The sequence below is a fragment of the Amyelois transitella genome, chromosome 21, assembly GCF_032362555.1.
Source record: "Amyelois transitella isolate CPQ chromosome 21, ilAmyTran1.1, whole genome shotgun sequence".
NCBI classification, from domain to species: Eukaryota; Metazoa; Arthropoda; class Insecta; order Lepidoptera; family Pyralidae; genus Amyelois; species Amyelois transitella.
The window spans coordinates 466,141-490,148 of NC_083524.1; the positions used below are offsets into that span (position 1 = coordinate 466,141).

The 24,008-nt window shown below is 36.8% G+C and overlaps 2 protein-coding genes across 2 annotated transcripts in view; one reads left to right on the forward strand and one right to left on the reverse strand.

Annotated features, from left to right (window-relative positions):
- The window catches only part of LOC132903069 (neuropeptides capa receptor-like), a 54,943-nt gene extending 39,044 nt beyond the window's left edge, over positions 1-15,899 (reverse strand). Inside the window, exons 1-2 of the mRNA XM_060950386.1 lie at positions 15,602-15,899; positions 6,437-6,527 (exon numbers count right to left, since the gene is read on the reverse strand). Of these exons, the coding sequence (XP_060806369.1) occupies positions 6,437-6,527; positions 15,602-15,899 (389 nt within the window). The remainder of the gene's footprint in view (positions 1-6,436; positions 6,528-15,601) is intronic.
- The window catches only part of LOC106140036 (phospholipid-transporting ATPase ABCA1), a 262,166-nt gene that overhangs the window by 102,921 nt on the left and 135,237 nt on the right, over positions 1-24,008 (forward strand). The window lies entirely within an intron of this gene.

Below are 24,008 nucleotides of genomic sequence, written 5' to 3' on the forward strand. Positions count from 1 at the left end.
CGTAGATGCTCTAAAATGTGACTAAGTGATAGACTAATAAACTTGGGATTCTTCTTTTAGGGGTGTGCTAGTAACTTATCATAATTCGAATCTCAATTCCATCTTCAAGCCATATAGCTAAACATGGCCTTTCATTCTTTGTGAGACTGTTGACTCTGTCTAACCCGTAAGACTCTCTGACTTACAATTTCGGAATCAGTCGGGATCCTAACATAGTATGTAGTCGATATTATGTGAAGACTACAAAATGTATCTTTAACGCTACGACAAAACAAAGATATAATTTACGTTTTCCTATAGCAATGAGGTTATAAGCGGCCGGTATTGGTACCATAAATTGACAACACATGTTACCGAGTACAATATAGACATTTAGCGACAAAATAATCAATTAGTGCCGTGTGGTTGCCGGCACCAACAAAAAAAAAATACTAAGACCACTCCGTCTCATTCCCATTGATGTCGTAAAAGGCGACTAAGGGATAGGCTTATAAATTTGAGATTATCCTTTTAGGCGATGGGCTAGCAACCTGCCACTATTTGAATCTCATCCAGATGAACGCGTGGCCTTTCTTTCTCTTCGATACCGTCAGCTCTGTCTACCTCTGAGATCTGAGATTACCATCCTTACATCTCCCTTTTTCGAGACATATCTATACTAATATTATAAAGCTGAAGAGTTTGTTTGTTTCTAACTATTATGAACGAAGAAATAATGGAAAATGTGAAAAAATCGGGGTAAATTATTCATCCTTGAGGGCTTCAATAATTCCTAAAATAACTATTCCACGCGGACGAAGTCGCGGGCGCAGCTAGTATACATATATAATGTCTTGAAAATGTATGTTAATACTGGAGCGAAAGTACTAGAAATACATAAATGCGTGTCATTTCTCATTATTATAAGTAGTTCCAAAAATATGCCGAGTGGTTCCCGGCACCAGTACAAAAAAAAATAGGACCACTCCATCTCGTTCCCATGGATGTCGTAAAAGGCGACTAAGGGATAGGTAAAAAAAATTAAGATTCTTTTTTTAGGCGATGGGCTAGCAACCTGTCACTATTTGAATCTAAATTCTATCATTTAGCCATGGCTCTGTCTACCCCACAATGGATATAGACGTGACCATATGTGTATGTGTGCAAAAATATGTGGGTTTCTAATTTTGGAAACAAAGGAGTCATTAACCAGACGAAAATGTGAGTTCTCATAATACCTTCACATTCGTGTGTGTGATCTATGCAGCTAAAACTCGTGGAACGTGCGAATTTAACATGAAACATCGACAGTATAGAGGGCAAGTCATGATTTATAAAACTAACCACTAACGTGCCGTGTGGTTCCCGGCACCAATACAAAAAAGAATAGAACCACTCCATCTCTTGCCCATGGATGTCGTAAAAGGCGACTAAGGGATAGGCTTACAAACTTGGGATTCTATTTTAGGCGATGGGCTAGCAACCTGTCACTATTTGAATATAATATCAATTCTATCATTAAGCCAAATAGCTAAACTTGGCCATTCAGTCTTTTCAAGACTGTTGGCTTTGTCTACCCTGCAAGGGATATAGACGTGACCATATGTATGTATGTATGTATAAAACTAACTATCGCCCGAGACTTCGTACGCGTGGATCTTATAAGTGTATCGACAAAGTTTAAATGTCAACAGACTTAAAGACTTTTCTGTTCTATTCTAAAGTGCCGTGTGGTTTTCAGTACTAACAATAGAACTACTTCAATTTTCCACATAGATGTCGCAAAAGGCGACTTACGGATAAGCTTGTAAACTTGGGATTCCATTTGTAGGCGACGGGCTGCAACCTGTCACTATTTGAATCTCAGTTCCATCATGAAGCCATACAGTTGAGCGTGGCCTTTCAGTCCTTTCAAGACTGTTGGCTCTGTCTACCCCGCAAGGGATATAGACGTGATTTTATGTATGTATGTATGTACATACATACATACATAAAATCACGCCTCTTTCCCGGAGGGGTAGGCAGAGACTACCTCTTTCCATTTGCCACGATCTCTGCATACTTCCTTCGCTTCATCCACATTCATAACTCTCTTCATGCAAGCTTTTTATATATAAGTACATTATTTTAATTATATGATCATTAAAATAATATACTTTTATCCTATAAGTGTTTTTCTTTTAAGTCTGTGCTGTGATTAGTTGAAGTTTTTAATAACGTCACGTACTTTTGATTGGACGTGCTTATTTCTACTAATGTTACATTAATAAATGCATTAGAGTACCGTGTGGTTCCAGGCACCATTAGAAAATAGGACCACTCCATCAGTTCATCAGTCATGCGGGGTTAACAGAGCCAGTCTAAAAGACTGTAAGGCCACGTTCAGCTGTTTGGCTTAATGATAGAATTTAGATTCGAATAGTTCGACAGGTTGCTTGCCCATTGCCTAAAAGTAGAAGTTTAGAAGCCTATCCCTTAGTCGCCTTAAACTACATATATAGGATAGATATGAAGTGGTCCTGTTCCTAAAGTTCTGGGAACCACACGACATAAATAGATAACCGGGTTTATTAAGCACGAATAGTTATAATTACAATTGTAATCTGGGCTTATACAAATTACATCGTCGGTAAAACCACTTTCAATTAATAATTTCGAATCTATAGTGAATTGCATTATGATTTGATACAGTTAAATAGGTTTTTAGTCTGACTATTTTGTAAAGAATTTACTTAGTTTGTTTGACAATTTATAATATAAGTATAATTATAATTGTGACAAACGAACAATCAAACGGGCAAGACAAAACTTTACTCAAACGGCGGCCTCTGTGGCGCAGCGGTAGTACGCTTGTCTGTGACACCGGAGGTCCCGGGTTCGAATCCCGTCCAGGGAAATGGTGAGAAAAGAACTTTATTGGTCTGGGTCTTGGATGTTTATCTATATAAGTGTTTATTATAATATAGTATCGTTGAGTTAGTATCTCGTAACACAAGTCTCGAACTTACTTCGAGGCTAACTCAATCAGTGTAATTTGTCGCGCATATATTTATTCATTATTTATTTTATTTTAATGTGCCTCTTCCTATTCGGCTAAGGAACTCTAAAAATGCATGACGTCGCAGTATTTCATTTCCTTTTTGTTAATAATTAATTTAATTTCTTTCTGGTGTAATCAAATGTTTCTACTTACTTTACTAAGACCAATTCTTAAAATAAAATAACTTGGGACGCGGTACACGTTACTCTGCCTACTCTTTTTAATATTCAATTGTTTCACCGACTCTAAAAGAATGAAATTTTATACCCACAGGGACATGTGAGCAGGCGGGGAGCGCTTGTAATAACGACCTTTACAAATCATGAAACATTTATTCAGGTGTCTGTAGAATTGTACGCATTTTTACCTCAAGACTTCAATAACATGTTTCTCTTTATGGGGTAGACAAAGCCAACAATCTTGGAAAGAAGGCCCCGTTCAGCTGGAAGGCTACCGATGTTTTCAAGACGGTTAGCTCTGTCTACCCCGCAAGGGATACCGACGTAACTATAATATGTGGGTCTAAAGAACAGACATAGTGTAATGCCAACGCAGGTTATAAATGAACCAAAGAATAGAATAAAATTTTCAAAATTGGAAACAAGGTATCACTTATTGACGTTACATCACTTAAATCTAATTGGATTAACTACTACCGCTTCCAAAGCGCATGTGTAGAAGAAGCGGCGGAACCAACTACACTGCAGCATTTTCACAGGACGCCAATTTACAAATATAGATCACTTAAATCCAAATCGTGTACGAATGCACATTGTTTACATTAAAAAATATAATTTAATATGAAACTAATGATTTCAATACGAATATCATAGCCACACAAACATAATAAGTTGCGACGTTAAAAGAAAAGATATAAATTTAATAAAATGACATATGTATATTAAATACTAGAGGCCGCCCGCGACTTCGTCCGCATGGAAACCCTATCAATCCCACGGGAACTCTGGGATAAAAAGTAGCCTATATGTTATTCTGGGTCTTCAGCTACCCACATACCAAATTTCATTGTAATCGGTTCAGTAGTTTTTGCGTGAAAGAGTAACAAACATCCATCATACTCCCTCCCATCCCGACATACTCACAAACTTTCGCATTTATAATATTAGTAGGATTTATTAGGATATCGAAACAACAGGATTAAAAGTTTGCCGCTAATAAAATCCCAAGCTGAGCTTCGCATGCCAATAAACCAAAGCGGAATGATGAGACCGAGCTTTCAAAAGCTCCCAGCAGGGCGTCTGAACTTAATTAATATCGTATTACAATTTCAAAGCTGCAATCCCTATTTAAAGACCTTTCAAACCAAATATTGTGACTTTTTAGAGGGATATTTTGTGTAGGAAGAATAGTTACAAAGTTAGTTATTCCCACAGAAGATGGAAGGAGAAAAGAGAAGAAATAATCAGTTTAAAATTACTAGATATATTATTGTACATACATATGTTCACGTCTATATCCCTTGCGGGGTAGACAGAGCCACCAGTCTTGAAAAGACTGAATGGCCACGTTCGGCTATTTGGCTTAATGATAGAATTGAGATTCAAATAGTGACAGGTTGCTAGCCCATTGCCTAAAAAAGAATCCCAAGTTTGTAAGCCTATCCCTTAGTCGCCTTTTACGACATCCATGGGAAAGAAATGGAGTGGTCCTATTCTTTATTGTATTGGTGCCGGGAACCACACGGTACCTATAGTATAGTATTAAACATAAAATCAAGAATATTTGACAATAAAAATTAGGTATATCTCTAACATTTTTCTAACAAAACAAAACCATGGCAACCGTTGCTATGGCGTATACCAAGATGGTTGCCTGCATTCTGAATCAGATAAAGGCTTGGTGTCTTTGGAATTCAGACACAAGATTTATTGAACCTTCTTCTAAAATCGCCTAAATCCAAAACACAATCCGACGTTTCATCGATACTTTTTTTATTTTAAAAATTGTATGTTTTTTTAAGTTTTTGGGATAATTCTCCTATAGCATAACATAACATATAATCACGTCTATATGCCCTACGGGGTAGACAGAGCCAACAGTTATCAAAAGAGTGAGTCATCAGAAGAAGAACGCCACGATGTTGAGTCGGAGGCTGTAGTTATGCCCCAATCCGTGAAATCTTTTTGATTTAGATAGACAGAGCTAACAGTCTTGATAAGACTGAAAGGTCACTTTCATCTGTTTGGCTCGATGTTTAAATTGAAATTCAAATAGTGACGCCTAAAATAAGAATCCCAAGTTTGTAAGCTTATCCCTTAATCGCCTTTTACGACATCCATGGGGAAAAGTTGGAATGGTCCTATTCTTTTTTGTATTGGTGCCGGGAACCGCACGGCATAATGACGTGATAATATTGTAGTATTGTTGCGTACGACGATGTAACGTAATACTTTTATGATTATGTCACGTTTTGTGCGCAGTCGCAGTGTTTTCGACATTTCTATGAACTGTTATGCATCTGGACGCAATATCGCGCCTGGCGCATTGCATGCAATTGTCATTTTATCGGTGCATATCGAAATACAATGATGCTGATAAACATACATACATATGATCAGGTCTTTATCCCTTACGGGGTAGACAGAGCCAACAGTCTTGAAAAGACTGATAGGCCACGTTCAGCTGTTTGGCTTAATGATAGAATTGAGATTCAAATAGTGACGGGTTGCTAGCCCATCGCCTAAAAGAAGAATCCCAAGTTTATAAGCCTATCCCTTAGTCGCCTTTTACCACATCCATGGGAATAAAACGTAGTGGTCCTATTCTTTTTTTTTTTATTAATGCCGGTAACCACACGGCACTAGTTCAACTAGAATACCTTACATTTTTTATACAACACCATTTAAGCCCTTTAAAATGAGCAAAAAAAAGGGGCAATTCTCGCATTCGGTGGTAATGAACCGATTTCCATATTTATATTTTCCGCGAGACATCATTATTCGCTTTTTAGACACTCGCCAAATCAATCGTATATTTTTCACAAAGGTGAATAATTTCAATATTTACTTACCTACAGGTGCGATTCTGCCTGACTGATAAAACGGCGAAGTTTCTCAGAATTACCTTTATGTGTTTAAGTATGTTCGGGCTCATACATACATACGTATAATCACGTCTATATCCCTAGCGGGGTAGACAGAGCCACAAGACTTCAGTCTTCAGTAAAATCCTGATAGGCAACGTTCAGCTGTTTGGCGTAGTGATAGAACTGAGATTCAAATATTGACAGGTTGCTAGCCCATCGCCTAAAAAAGAATCCCAAGTTTGTAAGCCCATCCCTCAGTCGCCTTTAACGACATCCATAGGAAAGAGATGAAGTGGTCCTATTCTTTTTTGTATTGGTGCCGGGAACCACACGGCACTTAAAGGTTTATTGATAAAATATACATTACTCACGCTTCAGATATGAGCGCCCTGAGTTTGCAGAACACGATTCCGAGGCTGTAGGGGTATTGATGCCAGTACACCGACAAATCGTTAGGGAGACCTGTAAAAAAACAATGAAATTAATTTAAAAGTTTTGATATTCATCAGGCTTATAATACGGTTGGGATTCTTCAGATAAACTAAGGGATATAAATATATATACGGGACAAATTACACTGATCAAGTTAGCCACGAAGTAAGTTCTTTGAGACTTGTGTTACGAGATACTAACTCAACGATACTATATTTTATAATAAATACTTAATATAGATAAACATCCAAGACCCAGGCCAATTAAAAAAAGTTCTTTTCTTATCATGCCCTGGCCGGGATGAACCCGGGACCTCCGATGTCAAAGACAAGCGTATTACCGCTGCGCCACAGAGGCCGTCGCAAAATATGCTTACAAACTTGGGATTCCTTTTTAGGTGATGGGCTCACAACGTGTCGCTGTTTGAATCTCAATTTCTATCATTAAGCCAAATAGCTGAACATGGCCATTCAGTCTTTTCAAGACTGTTGGCTTTGTCTACCCGGCATGGGATATAGACGTGACCATATGTATGTATGATTCTACAGATTGGCTAGCAACTTGTACTATTTTTTATACTCAATCCTATCATTTTGTATGTATAAGCCATCCATCTGAACGTGGCCTTTCAGTCTTTTCGAGACTGTTAAGTACTTTCTACCGCATAAAGGATAAAGACGTGAAATATATAAAGAAAAAATGTTTGAAAAATATAATTTAAGTAATAAATTATTCATCAATTCATTTTAAAAAGCTAAAGGTCTAAGTGGAAAGTCTCTTGAAAGTATTTGAAGTTTTCCTAACTTAATTTTCGGGACTACCTAACTTAAGTTGCGGTATACATTTTGTATAGAGACTTGTACACATATGAAGACGCTTCCAAAGCGTCAGTGCAGAAGAAGCGGTAACAAACTGCACTGCAGCATTTTCTTCGACAACGTCAACTTCACAACTATCCATACTTAGAATGTGGACGAGAGAATACACTGTTCAGATTATATGAATTTTTTATATTTTTTATGGATTAGAAAATTTTAATAGAACCTCAAATTCATAATAACTAAATGTTGCCTTCAAATTTTTTTTCACGTAATCTGTATATCTGTGTGTATTTTAAAAATCTAAAATACTGCAATGTTTACAAAAATAACTGGATATTCTTTACTTATCAGACTAAGGCTTCCTGCTGTCACTAACACAACTATTGGCTTTGTCCATAAACTTTCAATTGAATTTCCAATAAACCAATCGGTTACTTTTATTAAAAAAGTTAGACATATAGCTGACTAGCTTTCGCCCGCGAGTCCGTACGCGAGACTAGTAAACTCTTTCACTAATAGATATGTATACAAAATTTGATCGAGTACAGTTCAGTGGTACGTGTATGATGGACAAACAAACTTTCACAATTTTATTATTAACTAGCTGTGCCCGCGACTTCATCCGCGTGGAATTGTTATTTTGGGCATCATTGAAGCCCTCAAGGATGAATAATTTACCCCGATTTTTTCACATTATTCATTATTTCTCCGCTCCTAATAGTTGCAGTGTGATGTTAAATAGCCTAAAGCCTTCCTCGATAAATTATCTATTCAACGCAAAAAGAATTTTTCAATTCGAACCAGTAGTTCCTGAGATTAGCGCGTTCAAACAAACAAACAAACAAACAAACAAACTCTTCAGCTTTATAATATTAGTATAGATATGCGATAAAAAGTATTCTGCCTATTCATTGTATCTCATAAAATATTAAAATCTTTTGTTCCCGCAAATAACTCACGTTTACATTTAACTTCCCAAGAAATCAAAGCTGATGACAATTGGAAACAAAGCAAAGCTTACACCTGACCAAGCTTGGTCCAAAAGCTCAAAGACTCAGTGGCCGGAACTAAGCTCACTTTGATCTATTGCTGGCAACGCGGACATTTTGGAAAACAGCTTTTGAATTCTAACTAATAAATATATTTCATCGCTCCAACTTTATAGCTGTTAGTTTGAATGAATAAATACATAATTAAAAGCCGTGTGATTTCCGGTACTTTGATATTTTATGTTTATATATGTATTATTAAAAAAAATATTCTATTCTATATTCTATTTATAATGTATATATTGTGTGTGCTGTGTGGTTCCCGGCACCAATGAAAAAAAGAATAGGACCACTCCATCTCTTTGCCATGGATGTCGTAAAAGGCGACTAAGGGATAGGCTTACAAACTTAGGATTCTTCTTTAGGCGATGGGCTAGCAATCTGTCACTATTTGAATCTTAATTCTATCATTAAGCCAAATAGCTGAACGTGGCCATTCAGTCTTTTCAAGACTGTTAACTCTGTCTACCCCGCAAGGGATATAGACGTGACCATATGTATGTATGTACAGATGTTAATTATTTCAAATTGGTTTTATATCCCGCTGAGAACGCCTTAACGTACAATTTTATGGCTCTTTGTATTATTGACACAATTTCTTTCACAGTATGATGTTTATGATATCTATAGTCCACTATAACATAACGTATAATCACGTCTATATCCCCTGCGGGGAAGGCAGAGTCAACAATCTCAACGAGTTGGCTCTGTCTACCCCGCGGTGGATATAGACGTGATTTTATGTTATGTTATGTGATACACAATCAATTGTAAAAAATCGCTTCTTTAAAATTGTGTATCTGATAATTAAAAAAGGCAAACAATTTCTTTTTAATAATACCCAAGTAATTATTCTGCAACCGATTTTAAGAAAGGAGGTATGCAGCCAACACCTTGTAACCTTCTTGTATTGTTTATGTCTAGTTTTCAATAAAAGTCGATGACATTTAGTATTCTGGTATGGCAGCGCGACCGATTTCAATATAACCGCCGAATGTTCTAAGAGACGAAGTTAAATAGGTTCCCTGTGTCAGCGTTGCATAAATTAAAATGCAAACAGATGTGTATACCTTAACATGTCTTTTATAAATTCAAATTAAGAATTTAAAATGTAAGAAATAAAAAAAAAACAAGAGAAAAAAGAAGTTCGAATCAAGAATTAACAAAAGTAAGAAGTACTGATCGTTTTCCTGTGACCATAAAAATAAATAACATACATATTTACATACATATAGTCATGTCTGTATCCCGTGCGGGGTAGACAGAGCCAACAGTTTTGAAAAGACATAAAGGCCACGTTCAGCTGTGTGGCATAGTGATCGAATTGAAAATAAAAAAAAATAAAAATAAAACAGATACGTCGTCTTTTCATAATTAATTCAAATTAAACTTTTCTTAAACCATCGTCTTAAAAGTGTATAAGTGCTTTTTGTCGCGATTATGAATGCGCGCTCATCTGTGCACTCTTTAATTACATACGCGGTGAATATAAAACATTTTATATGTAAATCAGTTCCCCCCTCTAGAGTCTTCGCAGCCTTTGAAATTGGAACGTGCGGTGTAGGGTTAAAAAATCTAATAATATACATACAAATTACAAGTCGGTTAGTACTTATTAAAATCATGCTTAACTGTTTATTTCTCTTCTATATTAACTCTCCATTTGCCGTGTGGTTCCCGGCACCAATACAAAAAAAGAATAGGACCACTCAATCTCTTTCCCATGGATGTCGTAAAAGGCGACTAAGGGATAGGCTTATAAGCTTGGGATTGTTCTTTTAGGTAATGGGCTAGCAACCTGTCACTATTTGAATCTTAATTCTATCACTTAGCGAAACAGCTGAGCGTGGTCTATCAGTCTTTTCAAGACTGGTGGCTCTGTCTACCCCGCTAGGGATATAGACGTGATCATATGTATGTATGTATGAAATTTACTAAACTTGATATTTTTCTTATATATATAAGCTAGCATATTAGGTACTATCTGAATCTCAATTCAATTATCAAGCCATACAGCTGAACGTTGCCTTTCAGTCTTTACGAGACTGTCGACTCTGTTTATGCCGCAATGTATAAAGATGTAATATTATCTAGACGAACGTATCTTGATCAAATTAAGGACGTCCTGGTAAAGGGTCAGGTCAAGAGTAAGTCGAGTCGAGTAAGCCGAAACCGCCGAGCTTGCATGAAGAGAGTTATGAACGTGGATGAAGCGAAGGAAGTATGCAGAGATCGTGGCAAGTGGAAAGATGTAGTCTCTGCCCACCCCTCCGGGAAAAAGGCGTGATTTTATGTATGTATGTTTTATGAACCATGTTTCTTGAGGAATGACACTAAGAAGAATTCCTGTAAGCCCCGCGGAAATATGAACTAAAGATTATCCGAATAAGATTACTTTGTGGTTCAATTCTATCATTAAGCCTAAAAGGCTTAATGATAGAATTGAGATTCAAATAGTGACAGATTGCTAGCTCATCGCCTAAAAAAGAATCCCGAGTTTGTAAGCCTATCCCTTAGTCGCCTTTTACGACATCCAAGATGAATGAATGAACGATGAAGAGATGAAATGGTCCTATTCTTTTTTGTACCGGCGCACATAGGAGTATTTGTATCAAAAACTCGGACAAAATTATTTGATGTTTCTAGTGAAGTGGAAATTACATAATATCATTGAAAAAATATATAATCGTTGAATATAAAGCCATATTATATAAAGTTTTTGTATTATCAATCAAAAAATATTTTTTTCCATATAAGATTACAAATAAAAATTAAATACATACATACATACATACATACATAAAATCACGCCTCTTTCCCGGAGGGGTAGGCAGAGACTACCTCTTTCCACTTGCCACGATCTCTGCATACTTCTTTCGCTTCGTCCACATTCATAACTCTCTTCATACAAGCTCGGCGGTTTCGGGTACTTTTGACCTGACCCTTTACCAGGACGTCCTTAATTTGATCAAGATACGTTCGTCTAGGTCTTCCCACTCCGACCTTTCCCTCCACACTCTCCTTGTATATCTGCTTAGTCAACCTGCTTTCATTCATCCTCTCCACATGACCGAACCATCTTAACATACCGTTTTTTATTCCTGTAACTACATCTTCTTTCACATCACAACATTCCCTTATCACGCTGTTCCTTATCCTGTCACTCAATTTCACACCCATCATACTCCTTAACGCTCTCATTTCCACTGCATTTATTCTGCTTTCATGCTTCTTTTGCCATACCCAACTTTCACTCCCATACATTAATGTCGGGACCAACACGCCCCTGTGCACAGCCAGTCGAGCCAAAAATTAAATAATTTTCACAATTTATAATTGTACTAATCAGATTCACTATCAGTTTCGTCATCGGAATCATTATTTTCTTCAAGACTAGTGTCAAAGGACTTGGAAGGTTCGTCTGAAATTAATAATTCCAAAGCACTTTTAGAAAAAGATTTACTTTTTTTTGGGGTCTTTTCCTATTGCTGCTCAAGAATGGGTCCGAACTTAAAAGCAATCGATGCAAAATGTCACACTGGCCGCAAACACTAATTGTTCCGCAAGAACTTGCTCTCGTAATTCTTTTGTTTTCCGCCGCTTGCTCCGATCACTAAGATCAATAAATTCTTAGACGGGTCTACCGATTTTTTGACTTTTCCAAACCGGTAATGAAATTGTGCCAGCCAGCCATTGCTCATTTTTTTTCATAAAGCGGTCTTAAATGTAGCTTGCAGCAACCCATTTAGCCTTAAATTTGGTTTTATAATGCTTAAGAGATCTGGTTAAACTATTTTCTTCGTCAACCGGGCAGCCAGTAATCTCCACAAGCTTTCTGCTCAATAAAGCCAACTGGTCATCAACTTTCGTTACAGAAAATTGTTGCATCATGTCAAATAGTTCCCGCCTCGTAAATTTCTTAACATTTTCTAAAACAAAAAAGAAAAAAACTAAGAAATTGTTAACTTCCAAAAAATTCAACATTTGACCTGAAGTGATTTTATTATTTTTTTTTCCAAAAGGGAGGAAAAAGGTGGAACTAGTTTCAACGAAATATGATAGATAGGAGTCCATACTTTCACATGTATATAAAAGTTTTGCTTGACAGAGCTTGACACATAAACAAAAATGCCTATGAACTTATTTCTAAGTAAAAAAAAGGCTATTTATAACATGTCTGAAATAACACTCAATAGACCTGTTAAATCCGTTTTATAATATAAAAATAATACATGCAAAATTCAGAACAAACCTTCCTCTTCCATGTATAAAACAATTTTTTGTTGTACACCACCAAAAATAATCACAAATCACCTTGTCACGTATTAATAATTTTTTGGGTTGTACCTTACGCGTTGGTTAATAAAGTTTATAAAAAAAGTGGTTGGAGGGTACTTTGCGTTAGTTTCGAAATTCGACTTTTGACCGGTTTTAGAGCAAAAATACTCCTCTGTGCGACGCCGGGAACCGCACGGCGGCGCAACGTAATATAAAAACGTGATACATGTATGTAAAAAGGGTCGTTGGACGTACCTAATGTCGCGTCAGGTTCAAAGCGCTCCATCTATTTTGTTTTATAACTGATTGAATTGTAACTTTTACGGCTGCACACACATTGGAGTTTTTTAATGCAACATACATACATATAGTCACGTCTATATCCCTTACGGGGTAGACAGAGCCAACAGTCCCGAAAAGACTGAATGACCACGTTCAGCTGCTCGGCTTGATGATGGAATTGAGATCCAAATAGTGACAGGTTGTTAGCCCATCGCCTAAAAAAAGGATCGCAATTTTATAAGCCTATCCCTTAGTCGCTTTTTACGACATCCATGGGAAAGAGATGGAGTGTTCCTATTCTTTTTGTTTTGGTGCCGGGAACCACACGGCACTTTTGGTGCCGGGAACCACACGGCAATGACGGGAACCACACGGCACTTTTTTAATGCAATTCTGTTTTAAATGTTTGATAATGTGGTGACGTCTAATAACAACGAGTAAGTATCCCAAATCGCGATATTAAAATTACCACAGATTGTAGCTTAAATGTACTTACTTTTGTAAATCAAAAGCCAAATTGAATGAGTGAGATTGTACACCTGTATAACCTCATGCAGTCATTTGGCTTTTGATGATTTACTATGTAATATAAATTAAATACATACATTAAGTAACATACTTATTTATGTCTGTAATAAACAATGATATGTACCTAAAAAATGGCAAAATTAAAGACACCAATTATTAAAAAGTGATTTTATTAATTTAAAATGAACGACTGTTATGAAAGTGTGGAACCTCCTGGCACAGATATATTTTTACTAAAAAGGACTTCCCAACAACTGCTTTGCACACGAACTGGCTAAAATATATTTTATTTTGTTTTTTTATTTATTTATTAACTGCTGCCTGCAGTGTTATTTGTTCCGCCGCTTCTTCGTAGTAAGTAATTAGAATTAATTCACGTGACGTCAATAAGTGATACCTTGTATACAATTTTGAAAATAAATCTATGCTATTAAATTATTTGACGTCAACCAATGTTGTGAAACCAAACGTTTTGACAATTATTAAGCGATATGAAGTATCCTATAATAATGAATACAAAATTTTGAATGTGAATTTTTTTTTTTTGTTATTCTAACCTCCGACTCTAAATCATCTGTCGCGCGGTTCCCCAGGCATAAACAACTAACCTATCCTGGCGAAATATCTCCTAAAAGTACATATCTATACCATTATGAATTCTGTAATGCTCAATGTGGCCTATCAGTCTTTTCAAGACTGTTCGCTCTGTCTACCCCGCAAGGGATATAGACATGATTATATATATGTATACATACATACATACATATAGTCATGTCTATATCCCTGCGGGGTAGACAGAGCCAATAGTCCCGAAAAGAATGAATGGCCACGTTCAGCTGCTCGGCTTAATGATGGAATTGAGATCCAAATAGTGACAGGTCGCTAGCTCATCGCGTAAAAAAAGGATCGCAATTTTATAAGCCTATCCTTTATATATATGTATGTTTGTATGAATTCTGTGGCAGAGCTCTTCGGCGCTCACCCCCTTTGATGGACTTGGAAAGTACTAGAAAAAACTTTCGCACTACAAAAACAAATACACCACACTTTCCTTGCAAATTTAAGCTAAATTGTTTGGCGAAAGTTATAACGAGCTTTTTGCTTTCATTCGATCGGGGCGCTCGTCAATTGGAATAGAAGGTACCTATAGAAATGAACCTCATTCAATTTAGATTAGTGTGGGGTGTAAAAGACTTATCAGTGTCTTGAGAGATTCGTTAGCTAAACTAGTTTTCGTACGCATCTCCGCCCCTTTTACAATAAAATGAACGTATTTCTTGTTGCCGTGTGGTTCCTGGCACCAATAATAAAAGAATGGGACCACTCCATCCCTTTCCCATGGATGTCGTAAAAGGCGACTAAGGGATAGGCTTATAAACTTGGGATTCATCTTTTAGGCGATGGGCTAGCAACCTGTCACTATTTGAATCTCAAGTCTATCATTAAGCCAAATAGCTGAACGTGGCCATTCAGTCTTTTCAAGTTGGCTCTGTCTACCCCGCAAGGGATATAGACGTGACCATATGTATGTATGTATTTCTTGTTCAATAGGAGTTTCTCTTAAAAAAATAGTTGTTTCTTCACGCGTTATCTAGTAAACCAATCTTCTTGAAATTTTGCGTATTAATATTTAAAGAGTCTGGAGGAGGGCATAGGACTTTTCACCCCGGTAGAAACTGTAGTTCCCATTGGAATTGGCAAAAATCCTGTATTCGGTAGGTGGCGCTAAATTCTACGCTTTTTGTTGGTGGCGTTTAATTCGTCGCTTTTTTGCAGATGGCTGAATTCACGCAAGCGAAGCTGCGGGCGAAAGCTAGTAGACTTTATTTGTACCAAGTTTCATCATTGGACAACTCAAAACAAACTTACTTTCGCATTTATAAAATTAGTTGGGAATGAAATTAGCATTTTCATGTTTTTATTACTGAAAATGTGAAAGTGTTTATTTATTTGTCCGTCTATCATGACAAAACAATTGCAAATGTTAAAACTTTTGAAATTTTTCATACATATAGGATAGGTCATAATTATATAAGTATAAAGCTATCATAAAGCCAAACAGCTGAACGTGGCCAATCAGTCTCTTCAAGACGTTGGCTCTATCTACCCCGCAAGGGATATAGACGAGCCTATACGAATGAATTACCGAACAACAACAGGAGAAGGTCGCTCAGCGCCAAACTGAAGAGGTAATAGTTAGTGGCCGTATGCATCGTTGGCTGCCTCACTATTACCACGCAGACGGCGATGTTCCCCGCCGCCCCGGTCATGAATATCACAAGCAGGACCACAGATATTGGTACTATCTCTTGTAGTGGAAGTCTCCTGGGACCCATCATCCACCACAGCATCTCTTCCTCGCTGCAGTCGAAGTAGCTGAGGTTTGTGCATCGCTGGTAGAATTGGTCGACGCTTTCGTTGCCACGGAGAAAGGATTCCGCCATTTTGTTTTTTTTTTTCGTTTTTTTTTTAGTTTTTTAACATTATTGGCGGGAAAGCTTTTGTGATTTTGTTGGTGTGAAATTCGGTTGAAATGTCTGTGATATTGCAAAGTTAATGATTTTGATTTCTCGAGGTTAAAATTTGGTGGAACTGAATTTGGATTATTTATGCAAAGTGATCTTTAAAAATCTTTAAAATTTTGTCCTTTTTAAAACTTCTTCTTCAATAACAAAAAGTTACTGAGCACGAAATGTAATCATTAAACTTTTATTTAAACATTTTTTGACACCAAATTAACAAAAACAACTTTTGAGAAATATTCACATAGAATTAGCACACTCCGCGAAGTTCGTAAAGACTCGTAGCGGCGCTACGAAGCTATGTGCTACGCGACCGTCCGTCGTAGCGCTTACACGGCTACTGGCTACGAACTGTGTAAATTCAGAGTAGCTATATCTATAGAGAGCACATAGGACTACTTCAATTTGCGCGATCTACATAGTTGACTGTACTTTGTCATGGTCCAAACTGGGCTTTGTATACAAAACTCCAGGATAACTTACATTGAATTACGCATTAGGGGTCATAGGGCATGTAATATTTCCTAAGGGGTTGTCCATTAATCATGTAATGGTGTGTGACTATAATTTATTTTTTGTGTGATAATAAAATAGAGTGGCGTCGTGAATTATGTAAAGTTAGTAGAGCCGAGTTAAATTTTTAAAGTCATTCGTTTAATTTATTATTGATAAAATTATGTCGGAAAGAATTTAAAACAGATCTGACGTCTCTTTCTTACAAATATAATAAGAAAGAGAAGCTTATCAAAATTTTTTTTACTGTCCAGGCGCTCCACTATTAAATGAATTGGCAGCGTCTACGCAAATCATCAAAATGCCGTGTGGTTCCCGGCACTTCTCTTTTCCGGTTTTCTCTTTCTCATAAACTTGGGATTATTTTTAAGCGATGTGCTAGAAAACCTGTCACTATATGAATCTCAATTCTATCATCTAGCCAAATATCTGAACGTGGCCTATCAGTATTTTTAAGACTATTGGCTCTGTCTATCCCGCAAGGGCATAGACGAGACCATTATGTAATATTAGCTTCAATCTTAAGAGACCATCTTCTAAAGTGAAACACAAAATTTCTTGCGACTGGAATAAAAAAAACCGTAAACTAACTTGCTCGCGCTCTACTCAAAAATGTATACACACTCTTCTCTCTAATTCATGTTAAGATGAACATTAGTCAAAAAGTCATCAGCACTGTCACCATTTCAATTTGGCTTCTGATGCTGTTCCGCATACTTGAGGCTCGAAATTTTGCTTCGAGGAAAACATAATTACCTACGCCGTGAATTACCATGACAAACACAATTAGATTTAAGTCATCATAATACCTTGCTCTTATAATTGTAAATTACTAGAGGCCGCCCGTGACTTCGGCCGCGTGGAATAAATCCCGCGGGAACTCCGGAATAAAAAGTAGGTAGCCTATATATTATTCTGGGTCTTTAGCTACCTACATAAAAAATTTCATCGGTTCAGTTGTTTTTGCGTGAAAGAGTAACAAACATCCCGACATACTCACAAACTTTCGCATTTATAATATTAGTAGTATTAGCCTTTGTACTGTACTACTGTCTTATATTTGTAATGTACTTCTTTAGTGAACAATAAAACATTTACTTACTTACTTTTGGCAGAAAATAGTAAATTTCAAAAATTATAGCCATTTACAATAAAAAAAAAAAGATTATATTACATTTTTGTATATACATATTTAAAGGGCGTGTTGTGATTACATGACTAGTAAAAATATAATTTTACTGGTAAGAATGACTGGAAAGAAATCCTTATTACATTAAGTCCACCTATTGTGGGTTGAATTTGAATCCCCATCAATATTATGAATGCGGAAGTAACTTTATTTATTTATTTGTTTGTTACCTCATTACGGGTTAACTTTTGAATTTATCTTCTTGAAATATCACGTAGGTATATATAATTAAGAGTCTGGACAAGGACACAGGGTACCTTTCATCCGGGATCCCTTCATTCGACTAATTTTTTTGTCCTATTTTAGTTTGGCATAACGAGTTACGAATACTATTTTTTGACATAATAGTTTTTGGCATAATTTGTTTTGGCATACTATTTTAAGAGGCATAAATATAGTTTAGACTAATTTATTTACTGCGCGGAGCAGATGTAGTGTAATGCGCTATAAGGCGAGTACTTCTTAGGTTAGGTTAGGTTATGCTAATAGTAGGTATGCTTAAAGAAATATGCCTAAAAAGTTATGCCAAATAATATTATGCGTAACAATTGAATGCATGCATGAAGCTTTAAAAGAGAAAGGAATGAAAGTGAACGTAAGTAAAACTAAAACACTGGTTTTTGAAATGGAGAAAGAAATGACAGCATGTAATATTTTGATTGGAGGAGAAAAAGTGGAGCAAGTGAAAGAGTTTGTATATCTAGGATCAAAGTTTACATCAGATGGCAAGTATGATAGTGATATTGAAAGGAGAGTGAACGCGGGGAACATGGTGAATGGAGCTTTGCATGCCTTTATGAGCAGTCAGAAACTATCCAAAAAGGCTCGACTGGCTGTGCACAGGGGCGTGTTGGTCCCGACATTAATGTATGGGAGTGAAAGTTGGGTATGGCAAAAGAAGCATGAAAGCAGAATAAATGCAGTGGAAATGAGAGCGTTAAGGAGTATGATGGGTGTGAAATTGAGTGACAGGATAAGGAACAGCGTGATAAGGGAATGTTGTGATGTGAAAGAAGATGTAGTTACAGGAATAGAAAAGGGTATGTTAAGATGGTTCGGTCATGTGGAGAGGATGAATGAAAGCAGGTTGACTAAGCAGATATACAAGGAGAGTGTGGAGGGAAAGGTCGGAGTGGGAAGACCTAGACGAACGTATCTTGATCAAATTAAGGACGTCCTGGTAAAGGGTCAGGTCAAAAGTACCCGAAACCGCCGAGCTTGTATGAAGAGAGTTATGAATGTGGACGAAGCGAAAGAAGTATGCAGAGATCGTGGCAAGTGGAAAGAGGTAGTCTCTGCCTACCCCTCCGGGAAAGAGGCGTGATTTTATGTATGTATGTATGTATGTATTATTAGGCTAAACAAAGGTATGGCCATGTAAAATTATGACACAAAATTTTATGCTAATAGATAGAGAACCCTTTCATCCCGGTAAAAACTAAACTTCCCGTGGGATTTGCGAAAAACATGTACTCTTTTGTAGACAGCGCAAAATTTGTCGTATTCTATACTTAGGTGGCGTTAAATTCTTCGCATTTTGTACATAGCGCTAAATTCACGAGAGCGAAGCAGCAGGTTAAAGCTAGTATGTATATAAAACAATAACATCGCAGACCTTAACTTTGAGACAGAAGTAACCCCGACCTTTGTAAGGTCAATCGGACCCCGGGTTCGAATAAAACAGCTGAGGGTGCAACAGGGAGCACTCGGGGATGAGAAAGGTGACCTTGGAAAGGTGACACTGACACACTGACCATTTATGTTAATTGTGGTTTACACATTTACAACCGCAATTCAGATAAGGGACATTTGAATTGTATTTCCAATAATAACAAAGTGTTTAAACTAAACTGTGCCGTGTGGTTCCCGGCACCAATACAAAAAGGAATAGGACACTCCATCTCTTTCCCATTGATATCGTAAAAGGCGACTAAGGGTTCGGCTTACAAACTTGGGACTCTTTTTTAGGCGATGGGTTAGCAACCTGTCACTATTTTAATCTCAATTCTATCATTTAGCCAAATAGCTGAACGTGGCCATTCAGTCTTTTCAAGACTGTTGGCTCTGTCTACCACGCAAGGGATAAAGACGTGACTATATGTAGGTATGTATGTATGTATGACAGCGAGAGAGAACATCGTGATGAAATCTGCACATTTAGGTAACAGGATGTGCAACCATGATCCAATGTGAGAATGTAATATACATATATACATTTTATAAACCAGAAACCGACGAGTTTTCATGGAGACACTTATGTGGATGAAGTAAAAGAAGTGTGTAGTGATCGTGGCAAGTCCCATTCTTTTTTTTTATTGGTGCCGTGAACCACACGGCACGGCACGCTGTCATCCATTATTGTATATAATATGCTAGTATGTATATAGGTATATGATTTGCTAAAGTCACGTCTCGACGTGTTACAAGCTATCTTGCGTCCACCCTACCCTTAATTTTGAGCTCCGCCGAGCTCCATTATAAAAGATTTATAACTCTATGACGTGGGAAGGCTCTACTTGTTTCTGCGTAGGAAATTTAATTTTGGATATTTTCAAGTTTTTGTAACGTGGGATGGTGGGGTAGTTTAAAAAAAAGGGTTTAGAAGGTTTTATTATTTTTTTTACAGATAATTTCAGTTAAAATATAGACGCTCCCATATTATTTCTGATTTTTAGTATTTTTTACATACATCTATACTAATATTATAAAGCTGAAGAGTTTGTTTGTTTGAACGCGCGGTTCGAATTGAAAAATTATTTTTGTGTTGAGTAGACCATTTATCGAGAAAGGCTTTAGGCTATATAACATCACGCTGCAACTATAAGGAGCGAAGAAATAATGGAAAATGTGAAAAAAAAGGGAAAATTATTCATCCTTGAAGGCTTCAATGATGCCCAAAATAACTATTCCACGCGGACGAAGTCGCGGGCACAGCTAGTCAAAGATATAAGCTCATCAATTAGTCTAATTATGTAATTGCGTCGTTGTCAAAAAAAAATCCCCAAGTTGCTTATAGCTTCATGAATGGCCGAGTGGGCGGGAAAGACATTTGATCGACATTAATGTATGCCCAGTCATTCCTTGCTTCGCGTCTATTATTCTGTAATAACAATAGCTTTCTGTATAAACTTATATATAGAAAGGACAAAATGTTTAACAAACAAAACATTTTCAAAGCAAAATAAAAGGTTATCACAAGTTTTCTTTACGTGTTTTTTTTAAATACCAAGTCATAAAACATCATACCTTTCGGAGGAGTAGGCAGAGACTATGTCTTTCTACTTGCCACGATCCCCTCGTACTTCTTTCGCATCTACAATTGTAACTCATGACATAACATATAATCACGTCTATATTCTCTGCGGAGTAGACAGAGCCGACAGTCATCAAAAGACTGAAATTATAACTCACTACAAGTACCTAAACTCGGGTTAAAGTTATTATTGACCTGACCATCCGCCAGGAGGGTCGCTATTTGAATCAATTCTCTCAATTCTATCATTAAGCTAAACAGCTGAACGTGGCCTATCAGTCTTTTCAAGACTGTTGGCTCTGTCTAGCCCGCAAGGGATATGGACGTGATTATATGTACATATGACGCCTTGGAAGCGGCAGTAAACTTAGTTTTAAGTAATTTATTTGACGTCAACCAATGTTGTGTAACCAAACGTTTGACAATTATTAAGCGATATGTAGTATCCTATAATAATGAACACAAATTTTGATTTTTTTTTAATGTATGTAATGAAAACAGAGAAACAAAATGGCCGAGCCACACATAATACCCACGTTTCATCTTACCAAAATCCTTTGTACTGACCTATTTGCATCTGTAATATTGGCCCACGGTTGTAGGCTTTCATTAGTAGATAAGGTTTGCAAATTACACCGCGTTATCGCAGAATCTGTCACTTGCACAGAGCACTGAACGCTCGTTGGGAGCCGTCAGTGTTCTGTGGCTGGGACGGTGCACTCTGGTTTCATAGGTTTGTGGTGATGTCCAAAATAGGCCATGAAATGGAATCACAAATCAGACAAGCCAAGTTTCTAAATATAAAAATCTCTCTTTCAGACTGTTGGCTTTGTCTACCCCGCAAGGGATATAGACGTGACTTTATGTATGCATGCATACGTACATACATACACATGGTCACGTCTATTTCCCTTGCGGGGTAGACAGAGCCAACAGTCTTGAAAATACTGAATGGCCACGTTCAGCTATTTGGCTTAACGATAGAATTGAGATGCAACTAGAGACAGGTTGCTAGCCCATCACCTAAAAAAGAATCCCAAGTTTGTAAGCCTATCCCTTAGTCGCCTTTAACGACATCCATGGGAAAAAGATGGAGTGGTCCTATTTTTTTTTGTATTGGTGCCGGGAACCACACGGCACGGGAACAGACTATAATTATGTATCAAAAATCTAAAATAATCCATATTAAGCCAATTGGGATAAGTCCGTCATTTTTTAAATTCTAGTTACTGTATTGTAATATCCTTTTTGTTTATAAACAAACAAATAAAATCATAAACATGATGTGATTATATCTATCAACTTACAACAGATATAATTTTAAGTTTATTCAAGGACATAATATAACATAAAATCCCCAATTCTTCTTGTTATTTTCTCCAGTGAACATAGAAAAATCAAAGGATATAATAACTAATGTATTCAGTACGCGATTTCCGGAGCGGTCTTGATTTCCAAAGGAGCCTAAAAAAACGATAATGTTGAAAACGTGCGCTTACTTCATAAATCACTTTATATCTAAGACTTATCACTGATGGAGGATTGACTCGCTGACGCGGCCAGACCATTAATTTATATACTGACAGATTAGTCACTTGAAAACTGAATTTAAAATATATATAAATATAATATATACGGGACAAATTACACAGATTGAGTTAGCCTCGAAGTAAGTTCGAGACTTGTGTTACGAGATACTAACTCAACGATACTATAATTTATAATTGTGGTGTCCCACTGTTTTACTTGTTGGTAAGGACATAGAATAATACAACACCATAAGTATTATTATACACACCAAAGGTGACAAGCGACTGCCCGCACCGTCGTATATCGGTAATGGCCGACACTCCCCACTCCTTGGTACTTTATTAACCAATCACAACATCACATCATTTCCTTTTTTATGATTATTCATAATTAATTATAAAAACTAAATTAGAAATTAAATATAAGGCATTTGCATTTTGGTATGATAGTTTAAACATAAAAATATTTAATCATCTAAATCTTCGTCATGATCATTATCTTCGATATTATTTTTGCAAATTTCCCATTTACCTTCAGTTCTTTTCAAATGTACGATGTTGCGTCTATATTCTTTCCCAGTAGTATCGTTTCTGACATCTGCTTCATTTTCATTTGCCCTTAGAACAGTGTGTGGTGTTGGATCAAATTCAGGCGTTAGTTTGTTTTCTTTTAATAAGTTTTTGACATAGACCTTTTCTCCTGTTACTATATCTGATTCCTTTGCTTTCCTCTTCCTGTCTTCAGTCATCTTCCCATGTTCTTTGCGTTCTTTGTCTCTATCTCTTGTCTCTGAAATATCTATCTCATTCCCTATATTTATCAACGATGGCAATTTGTCTCTAAAGATTCTACCTAGAAAAAGTTCTGAAGGAGTTTTACCGGTAGTGTTATGAGGAGTACTATTGTACATGCTAAGATAATCGTATATATCTTTGTTCCAGTCTGACTTTTGAATTTGACTTATTTTTAATCTCTTAAGAATACTTCTGTTTTGTCTCTCTACTTCCCCATTTTGTTGGGGCCAATAGGGGACAGTGTGAAATAGTCTAATACCTTGTTCAAGACAGAAGGATTTGAAGGCTTCAGAGACAAATTGCTTGCCGTTGTCACATGTGATACTCAAAGGATTGCCTAAACGTGAAAATATTTCCCTTAAAACACTAATAGTATCTTTTGACGTTATTGTTTTCATTGGTTTAATTTCCATGTATCTACTAAAATAGTCAATAATAACAAATAAATAGTGTCCACTCGGAAGAGGACCTAAGAAATCAACTGCTACATCAATCCATGCTTCAATGGGCAATTCCCGCCGCTTCATGGGAACTGGCGGGTTAGGACCTGAAACTAATGTGCATCCTTTACAATTTTTAACCATGGATTCCGCATCTCTGTCAATTTTCGGCCACCAAACTTTTGTCCTCAACCTAGATTTCATGGCCACAATACCAGGATGACCCTCATGAGCTGCCTCTAGCACTCGAACACGTAACTGTTCCGGTATTACAATTTTATTTCCCCTTAACAAAATATCTTCGTGTAGCCA